This window comes from Macaca fascicularis, chromosome 7, assembly GCF_037993035.2.
Source record: "Macaca fascicularis isolate 582-1 chromosome 7, T2T-MFA8v1.1".
NCBI lineage: Eukaryota > Metazoa > Chordata > Mammalia > Primates > Cercopithecidae > Macaca > Macaca fascicularis.
In genome coordinates, this window is record NC_088381.1 from 118,443,855 (window position 1) to 118,466,396 (window position 22,542).

The following is a 22,542-nucleotide window of genomic DNA, read 5'->3' on the forward strand; positions in this document are numbered from 1 at the left end:
AAATTTTCACTGGAATCCTATTGAAAACAGAAAAACATCTTTGGACATATAGTATAAGTTTACAAACTGAGGAGAAAGATTTAAGTATAAGTACCATAAAGGAACAAGAAAGTTATGAAAGTACACTCGCAAATTGTGACGGTTGAAAAACTCAAGATTATACATTTCAGGTAAGGAATACAATGTTCAACTCATATGACATGACTGATGCTAACATTTCCAACAACAAAATATCTTCAGGCAATTCATTATTCCAAGCAAAAAACGGGCATTTGGGCAATGCATTCTGCCATTCACTGCCACTTACTTTCAGAAACCATAAGAAAATGACTCCATTCTTCTCAGTTGCCAATTATTAAACAAGAGTCAACAACATGAAAAGATCTAATATGCTTCTCTGAGAGTTTGGAACAATTAATTCTGATTTTAGTCAGATTAATCAGAAGTGAATAGCTCAGTCTCAGGTCTGAAAACAGTCCTCATTCTGCTATGTTCTCCTTTCCCCGCCTCCCTCCCCGTTTAGCCTGGTTAACTCTGACTTGTCCTTCAGGATTCAGTTTAGTTATCACCTCCTCTAGGAAGTCTCCCTGGTATCCTAAGGCTGGATTAAGTGTGTTGTCATCTTAGCTCTAGGTATGATCCTTTGAAAGCTGTGCCACATGATAGATGCTCTACAAATTTGTTGAATAGACAATCATGGTTGTAGGAAGGGTACTGCTCTCTTAAAAAAATCAAAATCTTCAACTAGAAAATGCTATGAAACTGACAATATACTGTTTGACTCTTACTTTTTTCACTTATGTTGAGTCATATTATGAATTATTCTGAAGAAAATTATTTGTAAAAAATTACTACAAAAGTAAGATTTTGTGGTAGAAAAATTAATATATAACAAATCAGTGAAAGATGACAGTACCCCTCCATCCCAATCTCATCTCCCAAAATAACTATTGTTAATAGTTTAGAGCATATCCTTCCAAACTGTTAATTAGGTTGAGTCTTAAGAACACATATGGACAGAACACAAACCTTGATAGTTTGGCAGTTTCTCACAAAGCTAAACATAGTCTTACCTTATGAGCCAGCCAGAAACCCCACTCCTTGGCATGTACTCAACTGAGCTGAAAAGTTATGTCCACACAAAAACCTATACATAAGTGTTTAAAGCAGTCTTTATTCACAGTCATTCAAAACTGGAAGCAATCAAGATGTCCTTCAATAGGTGAATGCATAAACGAACTGTGGTAAATCCATACAGTGGAATGTTTATTGGAGCACTATTCATGACAGCCAAGACACAGAATGAACCTGGGTGTCCAACAACAATGAATAAAGAAAATGTGATTATATATATATATCCACAAAATGGAATACTATTTAGCCATAAAAAAGAATGAAATGCTGTCATTTGAGAAAACACGGATGGAACTGGGGGATATTATGTTAAGTGAAATTAGCCAGGAACAGAAAGTTAACCATCACATGTTCTCACTCACATGTGAAAGCTAAAAAATGTTAATCTCATAAAAGTAAAAAGTAGAACAGAGAATACTAGAGGCTGAGAAGGGTAGGGGAAAGGGAGAGATAGGGAGAAATTTGTTAAAGGATACAAAACGATAGCTAGATAGGAAGAATACATTTTAGTCCTCTATACCACTACTACAGGATAGCTATAGTTAACAATAATATATTACACATAGTTTCAAATAGCTAGAAAAATACCAAATGTTCTCAACACAAAGAAAGGAGAAATGTTTGAGATTATAGATTTGCTAATTTCTCTGATCATTACAAATTTTACGTATCAAAACGTCACTATGAGTCACTATGAATCACCCATAAATATGTACATGTATCAATTTTTAAAAATTAAATTTAATAATAAAAAAATGGAAACCACAAAAATATATGGAAGAATCCTAACTGCATACTGTTAAGTGAAAGAAGCCAGTCTAAGGAGGCTTACAAAGTGTATTATTCCAACTATATGACATTCCGAAAAAGGCAAAACTACAGAGACAGTAAAAAGCAATGGTTGTCAGGGGTTTAGTGGAGGCAGGAAAGAAACAAATAGGTGACGCGCAGGGGATTTTTAGGAGAGTGAAAATATTCTGTATGAAATGGTAATGATAGACACATGTCATTATGTATTTGTCAAAACCCATAAAACTATACAACACAAAATGTGAATCTTTATGTAAACTATGAACTATAGTTAATAAAATATCAATATTGGTTCAATAATTATAACAAATGTACCACACTAATGCCAGATATTAACAAAAGACAAAACTGTATGCAGGAATTCAGGGGTTGGCTAAATGTAATTCTATGTACTATGTGTTCTATTACTCTGTAAATCTGAAACTGCAGTAAAAAATGAAGCCTATTAATTTAAAGATAAATTATTTTTTAAAAGAATACATTTTCAGACACAATTATAAGCCAATTTTTATTATTAGAATCAACCCATTTATATCACGTTTCAATTTAACAGAGCCAAAAAGAAGAGGCAAGGATACCTGGATTTTTTTAGAGACTCTGAGGGGCTCAGAAAGAAACAGATCATTGGAGGATTTGAACAACAATCACAAAATGACATAAGATAAAGATGGTGTTTTACAGTTACACTATGCAGAAGCCAAGTTATATTATATGTAGTTACAGAAGTAAAAAGCAAAAAATACAAACTACAGCTCCCACTGATAGGAATAAATACTTAAATGTCAGCCTCCATTTTGAAGACACATTTCTGTTTTCTCCAAGTGAAGAACTGATGGGCAAATGTTTGTACTCTGTAATTTTCCAGCTGGATTTTTAAAACAGAAAGCAGTACCAGGCTCTTTTATAATGAAAGGCAAAGAGGCTTTCAGAAAAAGAGATCTTCTAAACAGAGACCTTACAGATTCAATTTACTAAAGAGAGCTTTCAGAAATTTAACTATACAAATTCACGCTATAATCCAAAAGAGTTTTGGAGTACCAGTTTTTGAAATCCAACATTTCTTTCCAACAAGTTAAACATGATACTCTCAATTATTTTTGTTTTTAACTTTAACACACAAGAATTGAAAGATCTTGCATTATATTTACAAAAGGAACTAACTGGAGTCCCACGGCAACTACACAAAAAAGATCTGATTGTATTTTTGATTCCTATTCATGTTAGTAGGGTTTTGGTATACACTAATACTCAGACTTGAGATATACTAAACACCTAGAAATCTAGTAAAACATAGTACAGTTACAGGTCTTATTTAACTCTTATTAATCAGGAACTGAAATTATTAGGTAGAAAAGATAAACTCACAATAAATAGGATCAGTATCACTATAAAATCCACAATAGAATCATTCCAATTAAATTAATTTTCTATTCACATTGCTAATGCATTTCATTTTCATCTCTTAATTCGTATTTCCAAGTCAATTTACTACTAAAGAAGTATTTCAACTCAAGCCCTCCAGTCTTCAGTCTTACTAGTAGTTAAAAGTTACCTACGGATTTCCACTTAAACAAAACAAAAAAAAAATTGAAAGATGTTAATTAAGCCATTTCTACTTCATTAATATTATGCAATTGCCAGTTTTGTAAACTATGAACTTTTCTACATGCTGTAAAATTTTTAATGAAAACTAAAAATTAATGAGGAAAAGTCTAAACATTTTACCTACAAGGTTTCAACATAGAATTGGAAGATATGACTCAATACATAGTAATACATCCTAGTATTCATGAAGTTGAAAGGTAATTTTTTATAAACTGGGGCTAAAAAAAAAAAAAAAAAAAACACCTGGCAAGTAAAGACAGCCATCTAAAAGCTATGGCAATCAAGACCAACATTATGAAGAAAAATGAAAAAGCTCCTGCATTCTACTTCACTGTTCTTCTCATCCTACCCCATATAACTTTCTTCCATCATATTCTTAGGGTCACAAAACTTTTCCATTAAGCCAACTGTGGGCTTCAGTTTTAAATATGCCCCTTTTTTCTATAACATAACATCAGAAAATCCAGACATCTCAATATTTTTAACAAGCTATCTCCAGTGGCCAGTGACTGCTTCTCAGAGTCATAATTATGTATTCCAGATTCAAGAACATGATCTACAATACAAAAGAAGGAACACACAAGGTTTGAAAAATACAAAGCTGATTCATTCACAATAAAAGTGAAAAGTCAATTATGTCATAGGGTGTAAAACCTCCATACCCAATACTTTATGGAACATTGCTTTTTCTGTTATTGTTTTGTTTCGTTTTTCTTTTTTTTGAGGCCGAGTCTTGCTCTGTCATCCAGGCTGGAGCGCACTGGTGTGATCTCAGCTCACTGCAGCCTCCACCTCCCAGGCTCAAGCAATTCTTGTGCCTCAGCCTCCTGAGTAGCCAGGACTAAGGCACCAGGTCTAGCTAATTATTTTTGTGTTTTTAGTAGAGACAGGGTATCATCACATTGGCCAAGATGGTCTCGAATTCCTGACCTCAAGTGATCTACCCACCTCATCCTCCCAAAGTGCCGGGATTACAGGCGTGAGCCACTAGTCTCGGCCGAAACACTGTTTTTAACTGGTTCATTTATTCAACAAACATTACTTAATACTTAACTATGTGCCAGGTACTATGTTAATACTAGGAATGTAATGAAACAAAAACAGTTCCTGTCTTCCGAAAGCTTTTATCAGTTAGAAAGACAGAGAAGGGAAGAGTAAATACCATATAGTGTGAAAAATGCTCTCAAAGATGATACAAGTCAACCTTGGAGGATTCTGAGCCCAGTCAAACTAGACTGAAGAAAAAGTTTCCAGGAGAAAGCAAATTTAAACTGAGACCTAATGGAAGACTTTCCTGGGAGGAATGGTGGGTAAGAGATTATGGATGGCAAAATTCCAGGCAAAGGTGTAAAGACAAGAGAAAACATGGGCAGTTTAAAGGAGCAAAACTATCCTGTATTAAGGGAATATAAAGGTATAAAGAGGGAATGGTGAAAGTTAAGATTCCTTTGATGCTCAGGACAGAACATATCACCCCCTACCTTCCTGTAGCTATCATATACTTTTTTTTTTTTTTTTTTTTGAGATGGAGTCTCACTCTGTTGCCCAGGCTGGAGTACAGTGGTGCAATCTTGGCTCACTGCAGCCTCTGCCTCCCAGGTTCAAGCAATTCTCTTGCTTCAGCCTCCCGAGTAGCTGGGACTACAGGCACATGCTACCGTCTGTGCCAGGCTAATTTTTGTATTTTTAGTAGAGACGAGGTTTCGCCATGTTGGCCAGGATAGTCTCAATCTCCTGACCTCGTGATCTGCCCACCTCGGCCTCCCAAAGTGCTGGGATTACAGGCGTGGGCCATTGTGCCTAGCCAGTCATCCTTATTCCTTTAAGATTTTATGACCCCTGGTTCACAGTTTCCTCTCTATCCCTTCTCTTGCCTCTACCACTCTTAGTGACTTCAGTATCTGGAACTACTCTGACTTTTCATTCTCTGACCTAACAAACATTATACTTCCTTCCTAATCACTACCTCCTATCCTTTCAGCTCACTTATTCTAGTCCTCCCATTCCAGCCATTCTCCCACCTCATCAATTTGCCAATGCATTTCTCCAGGACCATCAATTATTTCTCTCAACTCCATACATCCTCCCTTACCTATAAGGAGTAAACTTCCTCTTCCCTCTATCGTACTAGCCTGGCAAAATCCTAATCCCGATTAATCCCAATTATCCACTAATTCCACACTGGCATCAAATAGCTATGAGTTACCAGAAAAAAAATCACAAAATCATGCTAACTGGTCTTATTTTCAAATCAACACAAATCTCAAACTACAACTTCTCTGACAGGTTTTATTTTCCACTCTTCATAAGAACTATTCCTTTCCTCTGGCTTTGAACTTTCAATAGTCCCTCAGCCTCTTTGTTACCCCCTCTTCTCTCACCTACCAGAACTGATCATGGAACTGCAGCTTTTCTTTATCTAACATTCACCTATGTAGCTGACCATCTATCTCCTGGGCACATCTCTCCTCACTTTGCTCCAGATTCCTACATCCATGGAAACCTGACAGGCATCTTAACATTAATGTGTCTAACACAGAACGCTCGATTATCCCTCTCCACAAACTTTTTCATTCCCACATATTCCCAATCTAAATCAAATTTACTGCCTCCACCCACACTCACTTAAGCCCAAAACCCAGGTCATTTTTTCTTTCCTTCACACTCGTCATGTCTGATACATCAGCAAATCCTGACAGCTTAAACATATAAGCCAAATCCATGCACTTCCTTCTATTTCCAGTGCCATACTGTAGTCCAAGCTTGTCTCCACTAGGAACTGGTAAACTATCTGTGAAACATAAAGAAATAGCAAGTCAAGAATAATTCCTGTTCTGGATTGCACAATTGGGTAAAAAGTGGTCCCATTTACTGAGATGACAAACATAGGAGGAAGCACACATTCTGTGGAGGGGAGAGGGATATAGATGGGGGCTCAGTTTTGGACATATTTAAATTTTAACTTGCTATGGAAAACCAATCTAGTGATATCCTAGAAGCCGCTTAACAAGAGCTAAACTGGACTGAAAACAGGGTTGGGCATCATCAACATTACTGAATGCAGGCAGGTGGATGAGATTACTTACAATAAGTAGTCAGAAGAGAAGAGGATCAAGAACAGAATCCTAAAAAATTAGCCACACTTAAGGAATAGTGAAAATAGACAAAGTTAAAATGAAACTATTACGGAATACTATTCTCTGGAATCTCAGTTTGCAGGAATTTTTTAAAGTCATCCAATCCAATCTCTTTTAAAGAGCAAATCTCTTCTACTTAATCTATGGTGGTCATTTGGTCAACCTAACACATTCATTTTTAGGATAACTGTAGTTGTAAAGTCTTTTCCATGATAAGCAAATACATTCTCGAATAATTTCTCTTCAGTGGTCTCAGTTTTGGTTTGTAAGGTAACACTGACTTAACCTGCTCCTTCTACTATATGACAAATTCAGATCTCTAAATTCATTACTTTATTCAATAAGTATTGAGTCCCTATGAAAGTCAGGAGGCCTAAGCTCTAACTCTGCTCAGATAAAATATAAAAGTTTGCTTCTACCTACAGACAAAACACGAATTTTTCAATATGCCATGCCATATAAATTCTAGACCCTTCCCACCAGTCTAGTTACTATTTACTTTGACTATGTGCTCAAAGTTTGATATCCAACAAAAATGATAGTAGTTAACAACATTAGATTCATGACAACAAAGGCAACATTTCTTTTTTTCAGGTTTCTACAAAATTACAATACTTTTTCTTTTTTCTTTTAAAGACAAAGTCTCACTCTGTCACCCAGGTTGCAGTGCAGTGGCACGATCTCGGCCCACTGCAACTTCTGCCTCCTGGGTTGAAGCAATTCTCCTGCCTCAGCCCCCCGAAAAGCTGGGATTACAGACACGTGCCACCATGCCTAAGTTTTGTATTTTTAGTGGAGACGGGGTTTCACCATGTTGGCCAGGCTGGTCTCGAACTCCTGACCTCAGGTGATTTGCCCACCTTGGCCTCCCAAAGTGCTGGGATTACAGGCATGAGCCACCACAGCCAGCCTACAATACTTTTTTTAAGTTTTAAAAATAAATGTTGAGGCCGGGCGTGGTGGCTCACACTTGTAATCTTAGCACTTTGGGAGGCCGAGGTGGGTGGATCACTTGAGGTCGAGAGTTCAAGACCATCCTGGCCGACATGGTGAAATCCCATCTCTACTGAAAATACAAAAAGTAGCAGGGCATGGTGGCAGGCACCTATAGTTCCAGCTATACAGGAGGCTGTGGCAGGAGAATTGCTTCGACCCGGGAGGCAGAGGTTGCAGTGGCTGCAGTGAGCCGAGGTAGCACCACTGCACTCCAGGCTGGGCGACAGTGAAACTCTGTCTCAAAAAAATAAAACAAAAAATAAATGTTGAAAGTGTTCTATCCAAAACAGAATGCTATATTTTATCTTCTAGCAAGAGTAAAGAAAGTGCTTCATTTTACTTTTTTTATAAATCATTTTGGGAAAAAGAAACGCTTTAGTCACTACATATATTAGTCATCCATCAATTTAACATTGATTCACTGAGCACCTCTGAAGCATCAGGTACCTCAGGTACAAGGATAATATTAGCAGAGTGACAGCAAGGAATTACTAAGATGAATAAAAATATCTGTACCTGCCCTGAGATTCAATAGGGCAGATTTTAGATCCATATAAGGAAGTTTTCTTTAGCAATCGAAACTGTCCAAAAAAAGACCACTACTTCCCAACACAGTATATCCTTATTATTTAAATAAGAAGTTATAAATGACCATCTGTAAAGGACAAGATAGGGGTTATATGCACTATGTGCCAGCCACAGGTTCCCTGCTAGCTCCCAAACTCCTTTTTATTTTATTTTATTGAAGTTCCAGGATACATGTGCAGAACGTGCAGGTTTGTTACATAGGTACATGTGTGCCATGGTGGTTTGCTGCACCTATTGACCTGTCCACTAAGTTCCTTCTCCTTGCCCCCCACCACCAACAGGCCCTGGTGTGTACTGCTCCCTTCCCTGCGTCCCTGTGTTCTCACTGTTTAACTCCCACTTACGAGTGAGAACATGCGGTTTAAAACTCCTTAATTTTTGTGGAGCAAGTTACTTCCAAGCTGGCTTCCACACAGTTATACAGGTCTGGACAGATGCTTCCTATCCCATGGAAGGAGGCTATAACTGCACAATTTCCCCACTCCCAGGCAGACAGTAAGCCTTCCTTTAGAATGACTCAAAATCTGTTCACATGACTTCGATCTCAGGTCTTCCGCCCAATCTATTAGGATACTCATCCGTCTCTGAAAAGGCTTCTCCCAACTCTTTTCTAACACAGATTGATTTTATTAAAAAGAGAATTACTTACAGAGGATTACTTAAATTGAACTAATTATCTGGAGGTCTTAGTGGCAAAGGAAAGAGAGGAAAGGGCTTGAGTTTCAAGGTAGGGAAGACGTGAACTCCCAATCACTGTAGATGGGTGCAAATTTTTTTGGAGAATAATTGGTCAAAATTCACCAAAACCTTTAAGACAATTTAGGAAATTTGGCTCCAGAAATTTATTTAAAGAAATAATTAAGATTGTGTGAAAAAAATTTGTTCAAGGATACCGATCCTAGCATTATTTACAAAAAAGAAATATTGGAGACAATTGCTTGTATGTTTGTATACAATGAATTAAAAATTATATAACTATACAAGAAAATAATACACAAGTATTAAATACGTATATTTACTGACAAAAAGTTGCTATATATTGTTAAATTTGAAAGCACATTATCAAATATACATCTATATAATATATACTGCATATTATTATACATATCTATTCTATGATTTACACATATGTCCTTAATATGAATTTTTAAAAGCTGGGAATGTTTATCTCTTGGTAAAGGAGACACAAGTAATTTTTCATTCCTATATAGTTTTAAAAATGAACATGTATCACCAGGTACGACTCACGACTATAATCCCAGCACTCTGTGAGGCCGAGAGGGGCAGATCACCTGAGGTCAGGGGTTCGAGACCAGCCTGGCCAACATGGTGAAACCCTGTCTCTACAAAAATACAAAAATTAGTCGGGCGTGGTGGCACGCACCTGTAGTACCAGCTACTCGGGAGACTGAAGCAGGAGAATGGCTTGAACCTGGGGGGTGGAGGTTGTAACGAGTCGAGATTGTGCCACTGCACTCCAGCCTGGGCGACAGAGCAAGACTCCATCTCAAAAAATAAATAACTAAAAATGAAACAAAAATAAAAAATGAACATGTATCACTTAAAATGTATTTTGAAAATAAAAAGGTAGGTAAAAGGAGGCTATCTGTGCTGAGGCAAGAAAGGGAGAGACAAACATATAGGAAGGTGAGTCCTACCTGTAGATCTTTACTACTACAGAAAGAGTAACAGAAAACAATTCCTGGAAAAAACTGGTAAAGGACCCAAACATCTCCAGCATGTATTACAATGACGAGCCAAAAGCTGAAAAGGCAAAAGTTGTTCATCAAAAGATGTCTTTAAAAATATATTGAGTTACATATGATTCTTTCCGATTTGGATACATGAAGGGTTAATAAGAGGGTCAAGAAGGCACAGGGCACCTACAAAGGGGATGCATGTAGGTGAGAAATAACACATTGATTCATAAGACAAAGCTGGGGCTGGGCATGGTGGCTCACACCTGTAATCCTAGGACTTTGGGAGGCCAAGGAGGGTGGATCACGAGCTCAGGAGTTCAAGACCAGCTTGACCAACATAGTGAAATCCCATCTCTATCAAAAACACAAAAATTCGGCCAGGTGCGGTGGCTCACGCTATAATCCTAGCACTTTGGGAGGCCAAGGCAGGCAGATCACCTGAGGTCGGTAGTTCAAAACCAGCCTGCGCAATACGGTGAAACTCCATTTCTACTAAAATAAAAAAGAAATCAGTCAGGCATGGGGGCATGCGCCTGTAGTCCCAGCTACTCAGGAGGCTGTGGCAGGAGAATTGCTTGAACCCAGGAGGCGAAGGCTGCAGTGAGGTGAGATCGTGCCACTGTACTCCAGCCTGGGCGACAGAGCAAGACTCCGTCTCAAAAAAAAAAAAAAAAAAAAAAGACAAAGCTGGAAGTCACAATCCTTTTCAGGTAGTCCTAATTATCCTAAATCAGAGAGAAGCAAACAAAACTAGCTAGTGCTACTTAACGCAGGTTATTCCATCTGCGGGAAATAATTCACATTTTGTAATTTATAGCAGCATTACAGAGCCTAGTTTATAGGACTCAGTTAATTAACAATAAACATGACTCTAAAGTTCCAATAAAATGAGGACAAGAGAAGGCACAGCAGGAAGAGTATGCAGCAACCAAAAACGGGACCATTTCTATTTTTAGCTATTTGTATTGTAAGGTGGCTATCGGCAAAGTCATCTTTCTTTTTTTTTTTTTTTTTGAGATGGAGTTTCACACTTGTTGCCCAGGCTGGAGTGCAGTGGCTCACTCTTTGCCCACCACAACCTCCACCTCTTGGTTCAAGTGATTCTCCCGATTCCAGCCTCCCGAGTAGCTGGGATTATAGGCGTCCACCACCACGCCCAGCTAATTTTTGTATTTTTAGTAGACGGGGTTTCAACATGTTGGTCAGGCTGGTCTCAAACTCCTGACCTCAGGTGATCCACCCACCTTGGCCTTCCAAAGTGCTGGGACTACAGGTGTGAGCCACCACACCCGGCCAAAGTCATCTTGATAGCAAAGGTAAATCAAACCTAGGCTCTGAATGGAAACAAGAGCGTCAGAGTAATGACCAAGTGATAACCAGGACGAAGTGCATCTGAAAACTGGTGCTGAGACCTTAAGTTTTATGTATTCAAATCAGTCCATAAATCCCTCATTTCTCAGCACAGGGGTGAGGCTGCTAAGCCTCATCTGACCATAATATGTATAGTGCCTATAGCGTGGTAGACAATGTGTTAAGGACTATGTGTAGAGTAGTGAATTTAAAGATGCAGTCCTAAGGTGGCTTGGAATAATGGAAAGAGCAGAGACTGTGGAATCAGAAGATCTGGATTCAAGTCCTTACAGTGCCATCTACTAACAGTAAGATTGAGGGTAACAGTAAGTTTCTTCGTGAGTAAAATAGGGATGATAGCACATCTGTTCCACCTACCTCACTAGATTATCGTGTGAAACAAATCACACACTGATCATGAGAGGGTTATACAAACATTAGTCATTCTTAGTCATGTTAATCCTATTTCATTTTCATAAAAATGTTGGAAGGTGGGGGCCAATATGACTCACTAGCCCAAACACCTCTAAGGTCCCACATCATCGTCTCAAAATCTCCATGAGAGATTACATTTAACAGAAATAAAATTATATTAGGCCTAAATTCATCTTGTACTTCTCAGAGAGTCATCTACCCTCTCGAACTTGACCAATACTTCACGTCACTGGAAAGTAATAGCCTTCTAGTAACACTCTCCATATGCAAATACTCAAAATAGTCCAATATCACCAAGTGATTTATCTTAGTCAAAGTTCTCAAATTGACAACAAAGCCCTGAAAACACAAGTATCACTTGTTAACAGAGTTTGTGTTTCTCTTTCTGTGTTCTTGGTCTGAAACCACAATGTTAGTTCACAAGTGAAACCCTTTTAAATGTTGAAAGCAAAACTAAAAAAAGAAATCTAAGTCAATCTGTATTCTATCCCATTTGTCTTCATAAAATACACTGGAAATGATGATCAAAGTGAAAATGCTAAAGCTATGTAAACAACTAGAATACTAGATGAATAAGCCCAAGGTTGCAGCTGTATCCACAAGTCAATTTGGGGACTACGCTAGTAATGCATCACTATACTTGCACTAGAGACGGCACTGTTTTATGTCTATCTTCACCAAGTTGAAAGTACTTTAAAGACTTCTGTTACAGTTTTCAGAACATGTATTTTGCTCCCAGGTATGGTTCAGAGCTTCACATTCACCATCAGAACCATATTCTCTCTTTAGGCAGTCACAAAATAAGCCTACCTCTGAACAGTAAGAAAAATAAATAATAAGATTTTACCCAGATGACTTATAAAATAGTAAATATCCACAACAGTAACACATCATCCCAATAAAACATGTTTTATTTTTGCAGTGACCTTATACAACATTTAACATAACATTTATTTAATAAGAAATATAATTTAAAATAAAGCTTTTGAAGGACAATCTTTCATCTCTTATTTTCTACTGTTAAGCTATTTTTCCAAGTTATTCACTCTCTCACTCAAATATGAAAACCAGGAGTCTCTCATAATGTCAGACACAGGACACAAAAAGGACAGTATATTCACATAGTTCAACTGTGTTACTATTAAAAAATAAGAAAGTGGGTGATGTTTTAATATCAAATGTCAGAGAAATAACAACACATACATCCATTTTCTATTACCTTCAGATTTTTAGGCATCGCACTAGACTCTTAATATTTAAAGATCAGAGTATACTGGTGGAGAGAAGACATAGGAAACCGCTATATTTTCTTTGCTTACAAATTCATGCTTAAAAACATAAGACTTGGTAACCTATAACCAACTGCTGAACTTCATTAAAAATCACAATGGGCCGGGTGCGGTGGCTCACACCTGTAATCCCAGCACTTTGGGAGGCTGAGGCGGGCGGATCACCTGAGGTCGGGAATTTGAGACCAGCCTGACCAACATGGAGAAACCCTGTCTCTGCTAAAAATACAAAATTAGCCAGGCATGGTGGCACATGCCTGTAATCCCAACTCCTTACTTACATGACCACTATGTTGCTTACTCCTTCAAGGCATATTTATTGAGCACATACTATATCCTAGGCAATATCCTACTATAGGTGTGTCAACAGTAGACATTAGATCTCTGTTCTCATGCAGTTTGAGTCTACCAGGAAGACAAGCAAAAATGATGAGTAATAAATGATGAGTATCATGATAAAAATGTACATAGAGCTTTGAAAACATACAGCTGCTAGATGTGACATACTCTAAGGGACAGAAAAGCCCCCTCCTCCCCTCCGCCAAGAAATGTAATGTTTAAACAGAAACCCAAAGAGCAGGCAATAAGATGGAAGAGAAAGAGTGTTCTAAAGGAATACCTGCAAAAATCTGAAAGACAGAGAGTAGAGTGCATATAAACAACTGAAAGTTCAGTATGAATACGGTATTGGGATAAGCAGGGCCTTAATAGGCATATTATTCTAAGACTTTATTCTACAGACAAGGGAAATAAAGGAGATATGACACAAAACTTCAGATTTATATTTTTTGGAGAATGAATTCATTTTCCTCATTGTAGTTAGAGCAGACAGGAACAAGAATGGAGGCAGGAGATGATAGAGATGATCTCTTGAAACTTTTGGTTCTTATGAAAAGAACTTCCTCATACCGCTCTGTTTCTTCTCAGACACCTTCAATGTATTATTTTCTCTGCCACCCCTCTAAGGTTACAGCCTTTCCTCAGCTCTCCTACAAACTCTCCTGGGTGACCTCACCTATATTTCACACGTACCACCCATAAAGTGATGATGACTCCCAAACCTGTATCCCCAGTCCAGAACTCTCAAGGCCAGAGTTGCATTTCCTACCACCTACCAGACATATTCACCTATGCAATGCCTTATGTTCAAAACCAAACACAAAATCCAGACTCCACAAATTTGGTATTTCCTAACTCTGTTGATAGCATCAATGTAGTCTCACTCAAGCCAGAAATTCTAAATGCCATCAATTACCCTTCTCCTCCTCCCCGTCCACCTCCCCTGCCCCCCCATTACCAGGTGTTTTTGATCCTCTTCTAAATATGACTCAAATCCATCCCTTCCTTTCATCTTCTATACCACCACCTAAATTTCGTCTTGCATAAGCTCTCATCTGGATTATTCAGGAACTGGTCTCTACATTTCTGGCCACTTTGTAAAATCTATACACTACACTGTAAGATATCTCCTCCTAAAAAGTGTTTCCCTAGGCAGGGCACGGTATACTCACACCTATAATCCCAGCACTTTGGGAGGCAGAGGTGGGTCAATTGCTTGAGCCCCAGAGTTTGAGACCAGCCTGGGCAACATGGCAAAATTCCATCTTTAAAAAAAATAATAATAATAATACAAAAATTAGCTGGGCATGGCAGTGTGTGCCAGTCCCAGCCACTCAGGAGGCTGAAGTGGGAGGATCACTTGGGCCTGGGAGGCAGAGGGTCTAGTGAGCCGAGATCATGCCACTACACTACAGCCTAAGTGACAGAGTAAGACCATCTCAAAAAAATAAAAATAAATAATTGAAAAGGTCCAAATTCTTTGATATGACACACAGGGTCCATAAGCTGGTGTTTCCTGCCAGAAAATAGCCTCTATTCTCCATCTATAAAAAAATAAAAATAAATAATTGAAATGACATCTCTGCCAGATGTCACACTGAACCTGGAATGAATACAAATGCAGACCTCTCAAAACTCATCACAGTTTCTTAAGCCTCCAGGTGTTTGCACATACCATTCCCAAAGTCTGGAATATCTTTTCCTATCTTCTCTACCTAGAAACCACTGGTCTTCTTTTAAAAATCCAGTTAATGCCCCTTCCTCTGTTAATCTTCCTTGGTTCACACTCCCCTCTCTCCCTTCTTTCATCCCCAATACAGACAGAGTTGGGCATTTCTTCCACTTCTCTTCTATGGCACGTAATTTTCTAACAAATTATGACTGCTTACATGCCTGTTTTCTTTTTTGTTTTTTTGAGATGGAGTTTTGCTTTTGTTGCCCAGGTTGGAGTGAAGTGGCGCAATCTCAGCTCACTGCAACCTCTGTCCTCCAGGTTCAAGCAATTCTCTTGCCTCAGCATTCCAAGTAGCTGGGATTACAGACACCTGCCACCATGCCCGGCTAATTTTTGCATTTTTAAAGAAGACAGGGTTTTGCCATGTTGGCCAGGCTCAAACTCCTGACCTCGGGTGATCCACCAGCCTTGGCCTCCTAAAGTGCTAGGATTACAGGTGTGAGCCACTGTGCCTGGCCACATCTGTTTTCTTGACTAAACTATATGTTCCTTATTGATAGTGTACTTTCTTTATCTCATGTTTGCATCCCCATACCCTAACACATTGTCAGCACCTAATAAATACTTCTTTAATGAATGAATGCTTATTATAGAAGTGTGATGATAAAGCTTTGTCTCTATAAAATGGGATCTTGGGATATGTTTCAAAGTGCCTAAAGCCATTCCAGAATGGTGACTCTTGGATGGAGGAAAGCAAAGTGAAGGCATACATAAAGGAGATTCCCCATAGCAGACCTACCTCATCTAGCATCCAAAGGAACCCATGTTAGTGACAAGACTACATGACAAAGACTTCTACACAAATTATAATATCATTTATAATTGCAAAAAAAGTTTGAAAACTAGAAATAACAAATATGCAACTTAGAATGATTAAATGAAGGTTCATTTAATGGATCCTTTAAAAATAGTACTTCAGACAGGGCACGGTGGCTCACATCTGTAATTCCAGCACTTTGGGAGGCCGAGGTGGGCAGATCACAAGGTCAGGAGATCAAGACCATCCTGGCCAACATAGTGAAACCCCCATCTCTACTAAAAATACAAAAATTAGCTGGCTGTGGTGTCACATGCCTGTAATCCCAGCTACTTGGGAGGCTGAGGCAGGAGAATTGCCTGAACCAGGGAGTCAGAGGTTGCAGTGAGCTGAGATCGCACCACTGCACTCCAGCCTGGCGACACTGCAAGACTCCGTCTCAAAAAAAAAAAAAAAAAATTCTTTTGTGTGATTACACCACTGCACTCTAGCCTGGGGAACAGAGCAAGACCCTGTCATCAAAAAAAAAAAAAAAAATTAGTACATTTGTAGAATATTTAACGACTAGGGAAAATGCTGGTCATTTCAATCAATCAGAAAAAAGAGTTATATCATAATCCCAATCATAAATTAAATATAAAAAACATTTTGGAAATACTGGCTTAAAAACATTTAGGAAAAAAGCCCGAAATAAACTGTATGAAATTATTAGCAGTACTTATCTCTCATTAATTTTCTACAACTAATTTGTTCAACAAATATTTATTGAGCATTTGTTTGTTACATTACAGAGATGTGCAAGAGACATCTGTTTCTGTCCTCTGGGAACTAAACACGTTATTCTTCTATAATCAATCAGATAAAGCAATAAAGGTTAGAAAAAAATTCATGGGACTGCCCAGTCTAAATTTACATTCTATGAAAGGTAAAAATAATAATAAATAAAAATAAAAAGCCAGATTCCCAGAACTTCTCTGAAATCTAGGCTGGAAACAATTTTGATACAAATATTTGGATAAGGACTGCCCAAATGGCTTGTACTACTGATTACGAACTGTATCATGAGGCTGTAGTTGTTCTAGATCCTTGTGGTCAGAAGGTAGTTGAGAATCTAAATCTCCAGATTTATCCTTCCTGTTGGCAAATCTAAATTTTTACAGTAATTACAAATAAAAGCTGCTTAGTTGAAATTTAATCCTTCATCCACCATCCACCAAATTTCTTTTGTCTTCTGTGTTTCTTTCCCCTCTACCATTTCTTGCTCTTGCCCTCAATGATTCACTCTATTTATCTAAAAGAATCCTTATGTTCCTCCTCTTCTTTCAACCAAGGAACAGCCAATATAAGATTGAACTCTCCCTCTTGGGGATTCTCAGGAAAGATGGAAGCTTCAGAGGGGATGTGTGGTATTGATGAACATAACATCACGAAGAATCTGAAAGCCATAGTCCTTTTAAAGCTCCTGCTTCAAAAGATACCTAAGGTGTAAAAAAAAAAAAGTGGGGATAAGTCCAGGCTTGGTAGCTCACACCCATTAACCCCAGCCCTTCGGGAGACTGAGGCAGAAGGATCACACGAGGTCAAGAATTTGAGACCAGCTTGGACAACATAAGAAGACCCTGTCTTTACATTAAAAAAAAAAAAAAAAATTAGCCAGGAATGTTGCCACACACACTTGTAGTCCCAGCTACTGAGGAGCCTGAGGAGGGAGAATCCCTTAAGCCCAGGAGTTCAAGGCTGCAGTGAGCTGATCGTGCCACTGGACTCCAGCCTAAAGAGCAAGACCCTGTCTCAAAAAAAAAAAAAGGGGGATATTATCTGAGTAGAACAGTGGCTAATTTACCTTTATTATTCTTTACTGTAGTTATTTCACTAGTTTATATCCTACATTGAAAATACTTCCAAAACTTCCTAGGATTTTCAGCTCATCAGAAACACAGTGATAAATAGTAAAATTACTCTAATTGCCCAGAGCTTAAAAAAATGCAGCACTATAGTTTCAGGTTTCATGTTTTTAGGCATACTAAGGAGTAAATTTAAACTAACAAAATTCTATAGGACTTAGATCACTGATAGTGGATATACTATAAAATAGTTTTTCAGAAATATTTCCCCAGAGAACTCAAATAGTTGAAATGTGTAATAAAAATACACATGCAGGGTATCATTAGAAAGCATCATAGGGCCGGATGTGGTGGCTCATGCCTGTAGTTTCAATACTTTAGGAGGCTGAGGCAGGCAGATCTCAGGAGTTCAAGACCAGCCTGGGAAACATGGCAAGATCCCCTCTCTACTAAAAAAAATACAAAGATTAGCCAGACATGGTGGCGCTTGCCTGTAGTGCCAGCTACTTGGGAGGCTGAGGTGGGAGGATCACTTCAGCCAGGGGGATTGAGGTTTCAATGAACCAAGATCGCCACTGCCCTCTAGCCTGGGGGACAGAGCGAGACCCTGTAACCAAACAGACAAACAAGAAGGCATTACAGGAATACATAGAGTACTAAATGCTAACTTAGTGTTATGTCAAAAGCATATGCTTAGAGAACTAGGTGACAGAGTCTGATATTCATTCATTCATTTATTCATCAAATTTTTAGGAAGTACTCTGTGGTAGGCATAATCAGAGACAGAGCAGTGAAGAGATTAAAATCCCTGCCATCATGGAGTATTTTAGTAAATCAAGATAAATAAAAAACAAGAAAAAAAAATAAGTAAAACATTTTGTTGGTGGTAAGTACAAAGCAAAATTTAAGTAGAAAAAAAGATTTGAGAGGGTGTGAAAAAAAGGAGGAAGGGAGCAAGCCATACAGTAGGGGGTGGGGGGAAGGGGGAGACATTACGAAGAGAGGAAATAGCAAGAACAAGGACCCAAAGATGGGGAGATGCTTATTATGTTTAAGAAGCAGCAAGCAGGCCGGTGTGACTAGAGCAGAATGACTAAGGAGAGTGGTAGATGAGGCTGAAAAACAAGGGGGAAGGGCTAGGTCTTGTCCAGGAGCATTTGGGTAAGGTTTTCATGGACAGGTATTATAGCAACAGGTGGAAATGGAGGGGTGGAAGGTGATTCCAAGTAATTAGAACAAAGGAAAACAAAAGACAAGGAGCTACGAATGCCTTAAGGATGTTTAGAATCAGAGGCTGGCCTAGTGTGCAACGAATATACATGTAAGTGTGAGGAAGCAATATTGTGAGAGTAGGGGACCATGTGTTAAGGGGTGAAGGTAGAGGGTGATGAATATTCAGTTTTTGATCCTCTGTTTGGGAACTGCAGAAGAGAGACTAGGGCAGGAAGGCACCGGGGTAAAAGGCAGGCATTAGCTGTCCCTTAAATATAATCTTTGCTTTTTCCCTGGCATGAATAAAATCCTGCTCCAGATAGTTGCTTTAGTTACCATATCTATGAAGAAAAAGGGTGCACGTCTTAAGATCTTTGTTGGGAAAACACTCCTGAAACTTTATTGTAGTAGGGAGAAGAGACTATATACAACAAGTAGAATTTATACTATTGTAAATTAACATGAACTAAACTGAACTGGTCTAATACACAGTGAATCATAAGACAAAGATGACTAAAAAATGAGACTGAGAAAGGAAACAGGAATTTCAATTTTCTAAAGAGCATTCCACAAAATGGCTAATCCTTGGATAAACAACTAAGTTAACTACCTCTAATTTTACATAAAGAAGAGGAGGATTGTTACAATCATACACGTTGAGTTCAAAGGTATTCAAAAGGTAAGAGCCGGAGCCTTGCTCAGAATTCATCACCTCAGTACCTCTAGCAGTGACTGGTACAGAAGACTCGAATGCTTGTTTAAGGAATAAAAAGCCTATCCATTACAGTTTATCTCAGTAGAATGCTAGGGCTGTAATACCACCACCTTGAAATGGTAATATTAATAGGGAGGAAATTAAAAGTAAGTAGAAAGAGGGGAACCACCTGTGCAAAACAACAACATAACTCCAGAGGAATCTACAGGTTAATTACCCAAATGACACAAAACCATCTCAGCGGATATGCAGAAGTGTTGTTTGGCACAATGGGATATGTATTATGATCAAATCCAATAAACAACGCTATTCCCTTTTTGGAACACACAACAAAAAGCATAAGGCAATCTCAATCTCTTTCCTCTGAACCATTCAATAACACAGCGGATTTGGGGAATTGGGTTTGCTTCTCTACAATGCTTTTTAAAATCCTAAATTAGGAGTAACTCACCCTCATCGTTTGTCTTAAGTATTACAAAAGAGTACAATACAAAGACATCAGCTCATATCCACTCATGGTTATGGGATGTTAGAAATCCCTGAAAGGAACCGCTAAAGTAAAACAAAACCCAGCAAGTTAATATCACATTTTTATCGTCAACCAAAAACAAACGATCAAACTTCCACCAGGAAAAGCATCTTTTTATATGGGATAATGTTTGCATACATGTCACCAATATTAGTTTGTTACAGTTAAAGCTCAGAGACAGGGTTTTATATGACTTTTTAAGCCAAACTCATCCATTAAAACAAATTTTTTTTTTAAAAATGCAAATGTCTGAATGTCAATATTTTTTCCTGTCTATCTTCCATGAAGCATTTTTCCATGCTAACACTAGGGCATCCTTCGGTGTAATTCCACAAGCAGATTCAAATTCCCTTCAATACCATAAACAAGCCCTATTAAAAAGCCTTTAAACCACAAAAAAGTGCAACAGCGGTTTGCAACTGTGTGGTTAGTTCTGCTTGTTGGTAGAGATTAGCATAAGCTACGAGTCGAGGTTGCTCAGAACCGAGTAAAAGGGACCTCGGCCGCTTTCCCCCCAGAAGCAACAATAAAAGCATCCTCCTCTCGCCCCAATACTTCGCCCCAATACTCGTCCCATTCCCGGGACCCAGTCGACCGCAGGAAAAAAAAAGCAGGGCCAGCCTCACTTACCTTGTAGACGTCCCCGTAGGTGCCGCTGCCGACCCTCTGGACAAGCTCGTAGTCCTGCTGCGGGTTCCGCCTCAGGATGTCCGCGGCAGGCCGCAGCGGGGCCTCCATCTTCGCTTAGGGCCCGGCCCCCGCCGGCTCAGCCGGCGGCTCCCCGATTCCCGCTAACGAGCACGAACGGCGCCGCTTCCCAACATGGAGCCTTCGCCGGCAGCTCCGCCTGCACCAGGGACGAGCAAAGACGGGTCGGCGTCGCGGGCTACGACCCCTCGCGGCCCGGCCCCTTCCCTTCCGTTCCGCCAGCGGCCGTGGAAGAGAAATGGGCCTGGAAGGGCCCCTGGCGCCCAGTATCCCTGTTCGGGCTGCAGCCCTTCCCCCTCCCCGGCCGCCCGCGAACTGCCCGACGGGGCCTCCCCGCCCGCCGGGGCCCAGGGCCGGCTCGGTACCTGATGGGGGCGGCCCCGCTCTTTGTTGAGCGCGGAGCCCGGGACCTACTTCCTAGACCGCACCCGCGTCCTCCTCCCCCGCGCCGACCCGCACCTCCGGGTTTGCCGCCGCCACCGCCGCCGCCACTCAGCCGCTGCACCGCGCGTCCTCTCGGGGGCGGCGGAGGCGCGTACGGTCGCCGCCGCCGCACCACGTTCCCCACCCGGGGCTGCGTCACCGGGAGACACGTTCCCAGCCAGCATGGGTCGGCGCCCAGCGGCCCGCCCGAGCGCTCCGGCCGCGGAACCAGAGTGCCGCCCTGAGGCCTGCTGAAGACACGACACCCTCCCGACCGCGCCACCGCGCCCCCCTACCCGGGCGCGTCATTGCAGGGCCTGGGCTGTCTCCCTCCCACTCTCAGAAATAAGGGACACCCCTGGGCATTCGTGGGCCAACGGGCCTTGGCTAAACCGTCCCCACATTTGTCAGGTAGGCCTGTAGGGTAACGGGTAGAGGAAGAAGGGCGATGGGAACGTAGCCCTCAAGTTAAACACGGAAAAGATACGTTAAGGGCACCGGGCCAGAAGTAACCTGGCAGCGAGCGGGGCGCCAGGGAAGGAGGTGGGGGAGTGCCAGGTTAACTAAGTGCCGGCACACCCTACTGCACCTTCCTGTTTTGCAAACCATTCCCGGTGGTACCAGTTTGAGACTGCACTGCACACCTGCACAACCTGTCTTCTACTTAGTTCTTCTGAGACATTTCTGAAAGTCTGAATTCCTAGGACTGCTCAGTGGCCTTTGTCCCTGTTGGCCACACGCAGTGTCTTATCGCTGGTATTGCACCTTTAACAGATCAGGAGTTCCGAAAAAGTAAAACAAAGTCGGGGGTCACAGACTGGTTCTGGTTCTACCACTTCCTCAGTATGTGCTCTGGGACAAAACAGCGTATTTGGCAACATCTCAATGTCCTTATCTGCAGCTTGAAGAGGGTAAGATTTTGCATCTGACACACAGGAAAGTGTTTATAAAGCGTTTTACAGGATTGTAAAGGGGGTTATCGAATATAAGAGGTCTTAAAATACTTAAAATACTTAATGCACAGCATATATGGAACAGGAGTTCGGGGAAGTAATTTGGCTGATATTTCACAAGCTGTTTGCAGTTTCAGTTCCAGTCTTGTTCTGAAGGTAGAAAATTAAGTTGCCAGTGTTACATTATACTGGCTAAGTTATTTCTAGAGCCTCACAGAGAATTTGAACAGAAAAGCCAGATAACACTCAGCCACTGCATTTAGTGACCGAAACATCACAAAAG

At 40.1% G+C, this 22,542-nt stretch overlaps 1 protein-coding gene across 7 annotated transcripts in view; it reads right to left on the reverse strand.

The window, feature by feature from the left end:
- Positions 1-21,422, reverse strand: part of MAP4K5 (mitogen-activated protein kinase kinase kinase kinase 5) — a 108,115-nt gene extending 86,693 nt beyond the window's left edge. For 4 of the 7 annotated variants that reach the window (XM_073997355.1, XM_005561222.5, XM_073997354.1 and 1 more), the window contains exons 1-2: positions 21,249-21,422; positions 20,806-21,022 (exon numbers count right to left, since the gene is read on the reverse strand). Coding sequence is in view for 3 of the 7 variants with exons in the window: in XM_005561222.5 (XP_005561279.1) it covers positions 20,806-20,913 (108 nt within the window). In the remaining 4 variants the exon portion in view is untranslated. The remainder of the gene's footprint in view (positions 1-20,805; positions 21,023-21,248) is intronic. The other 3 variants (XM_073997356.1, XM_065548786.2, XM_065548787.2) reach the window with 2 other exon arrangements.
- Between the last annotated feature and the right edge of the window lie 1,120 nt (positions 21,423-22,542).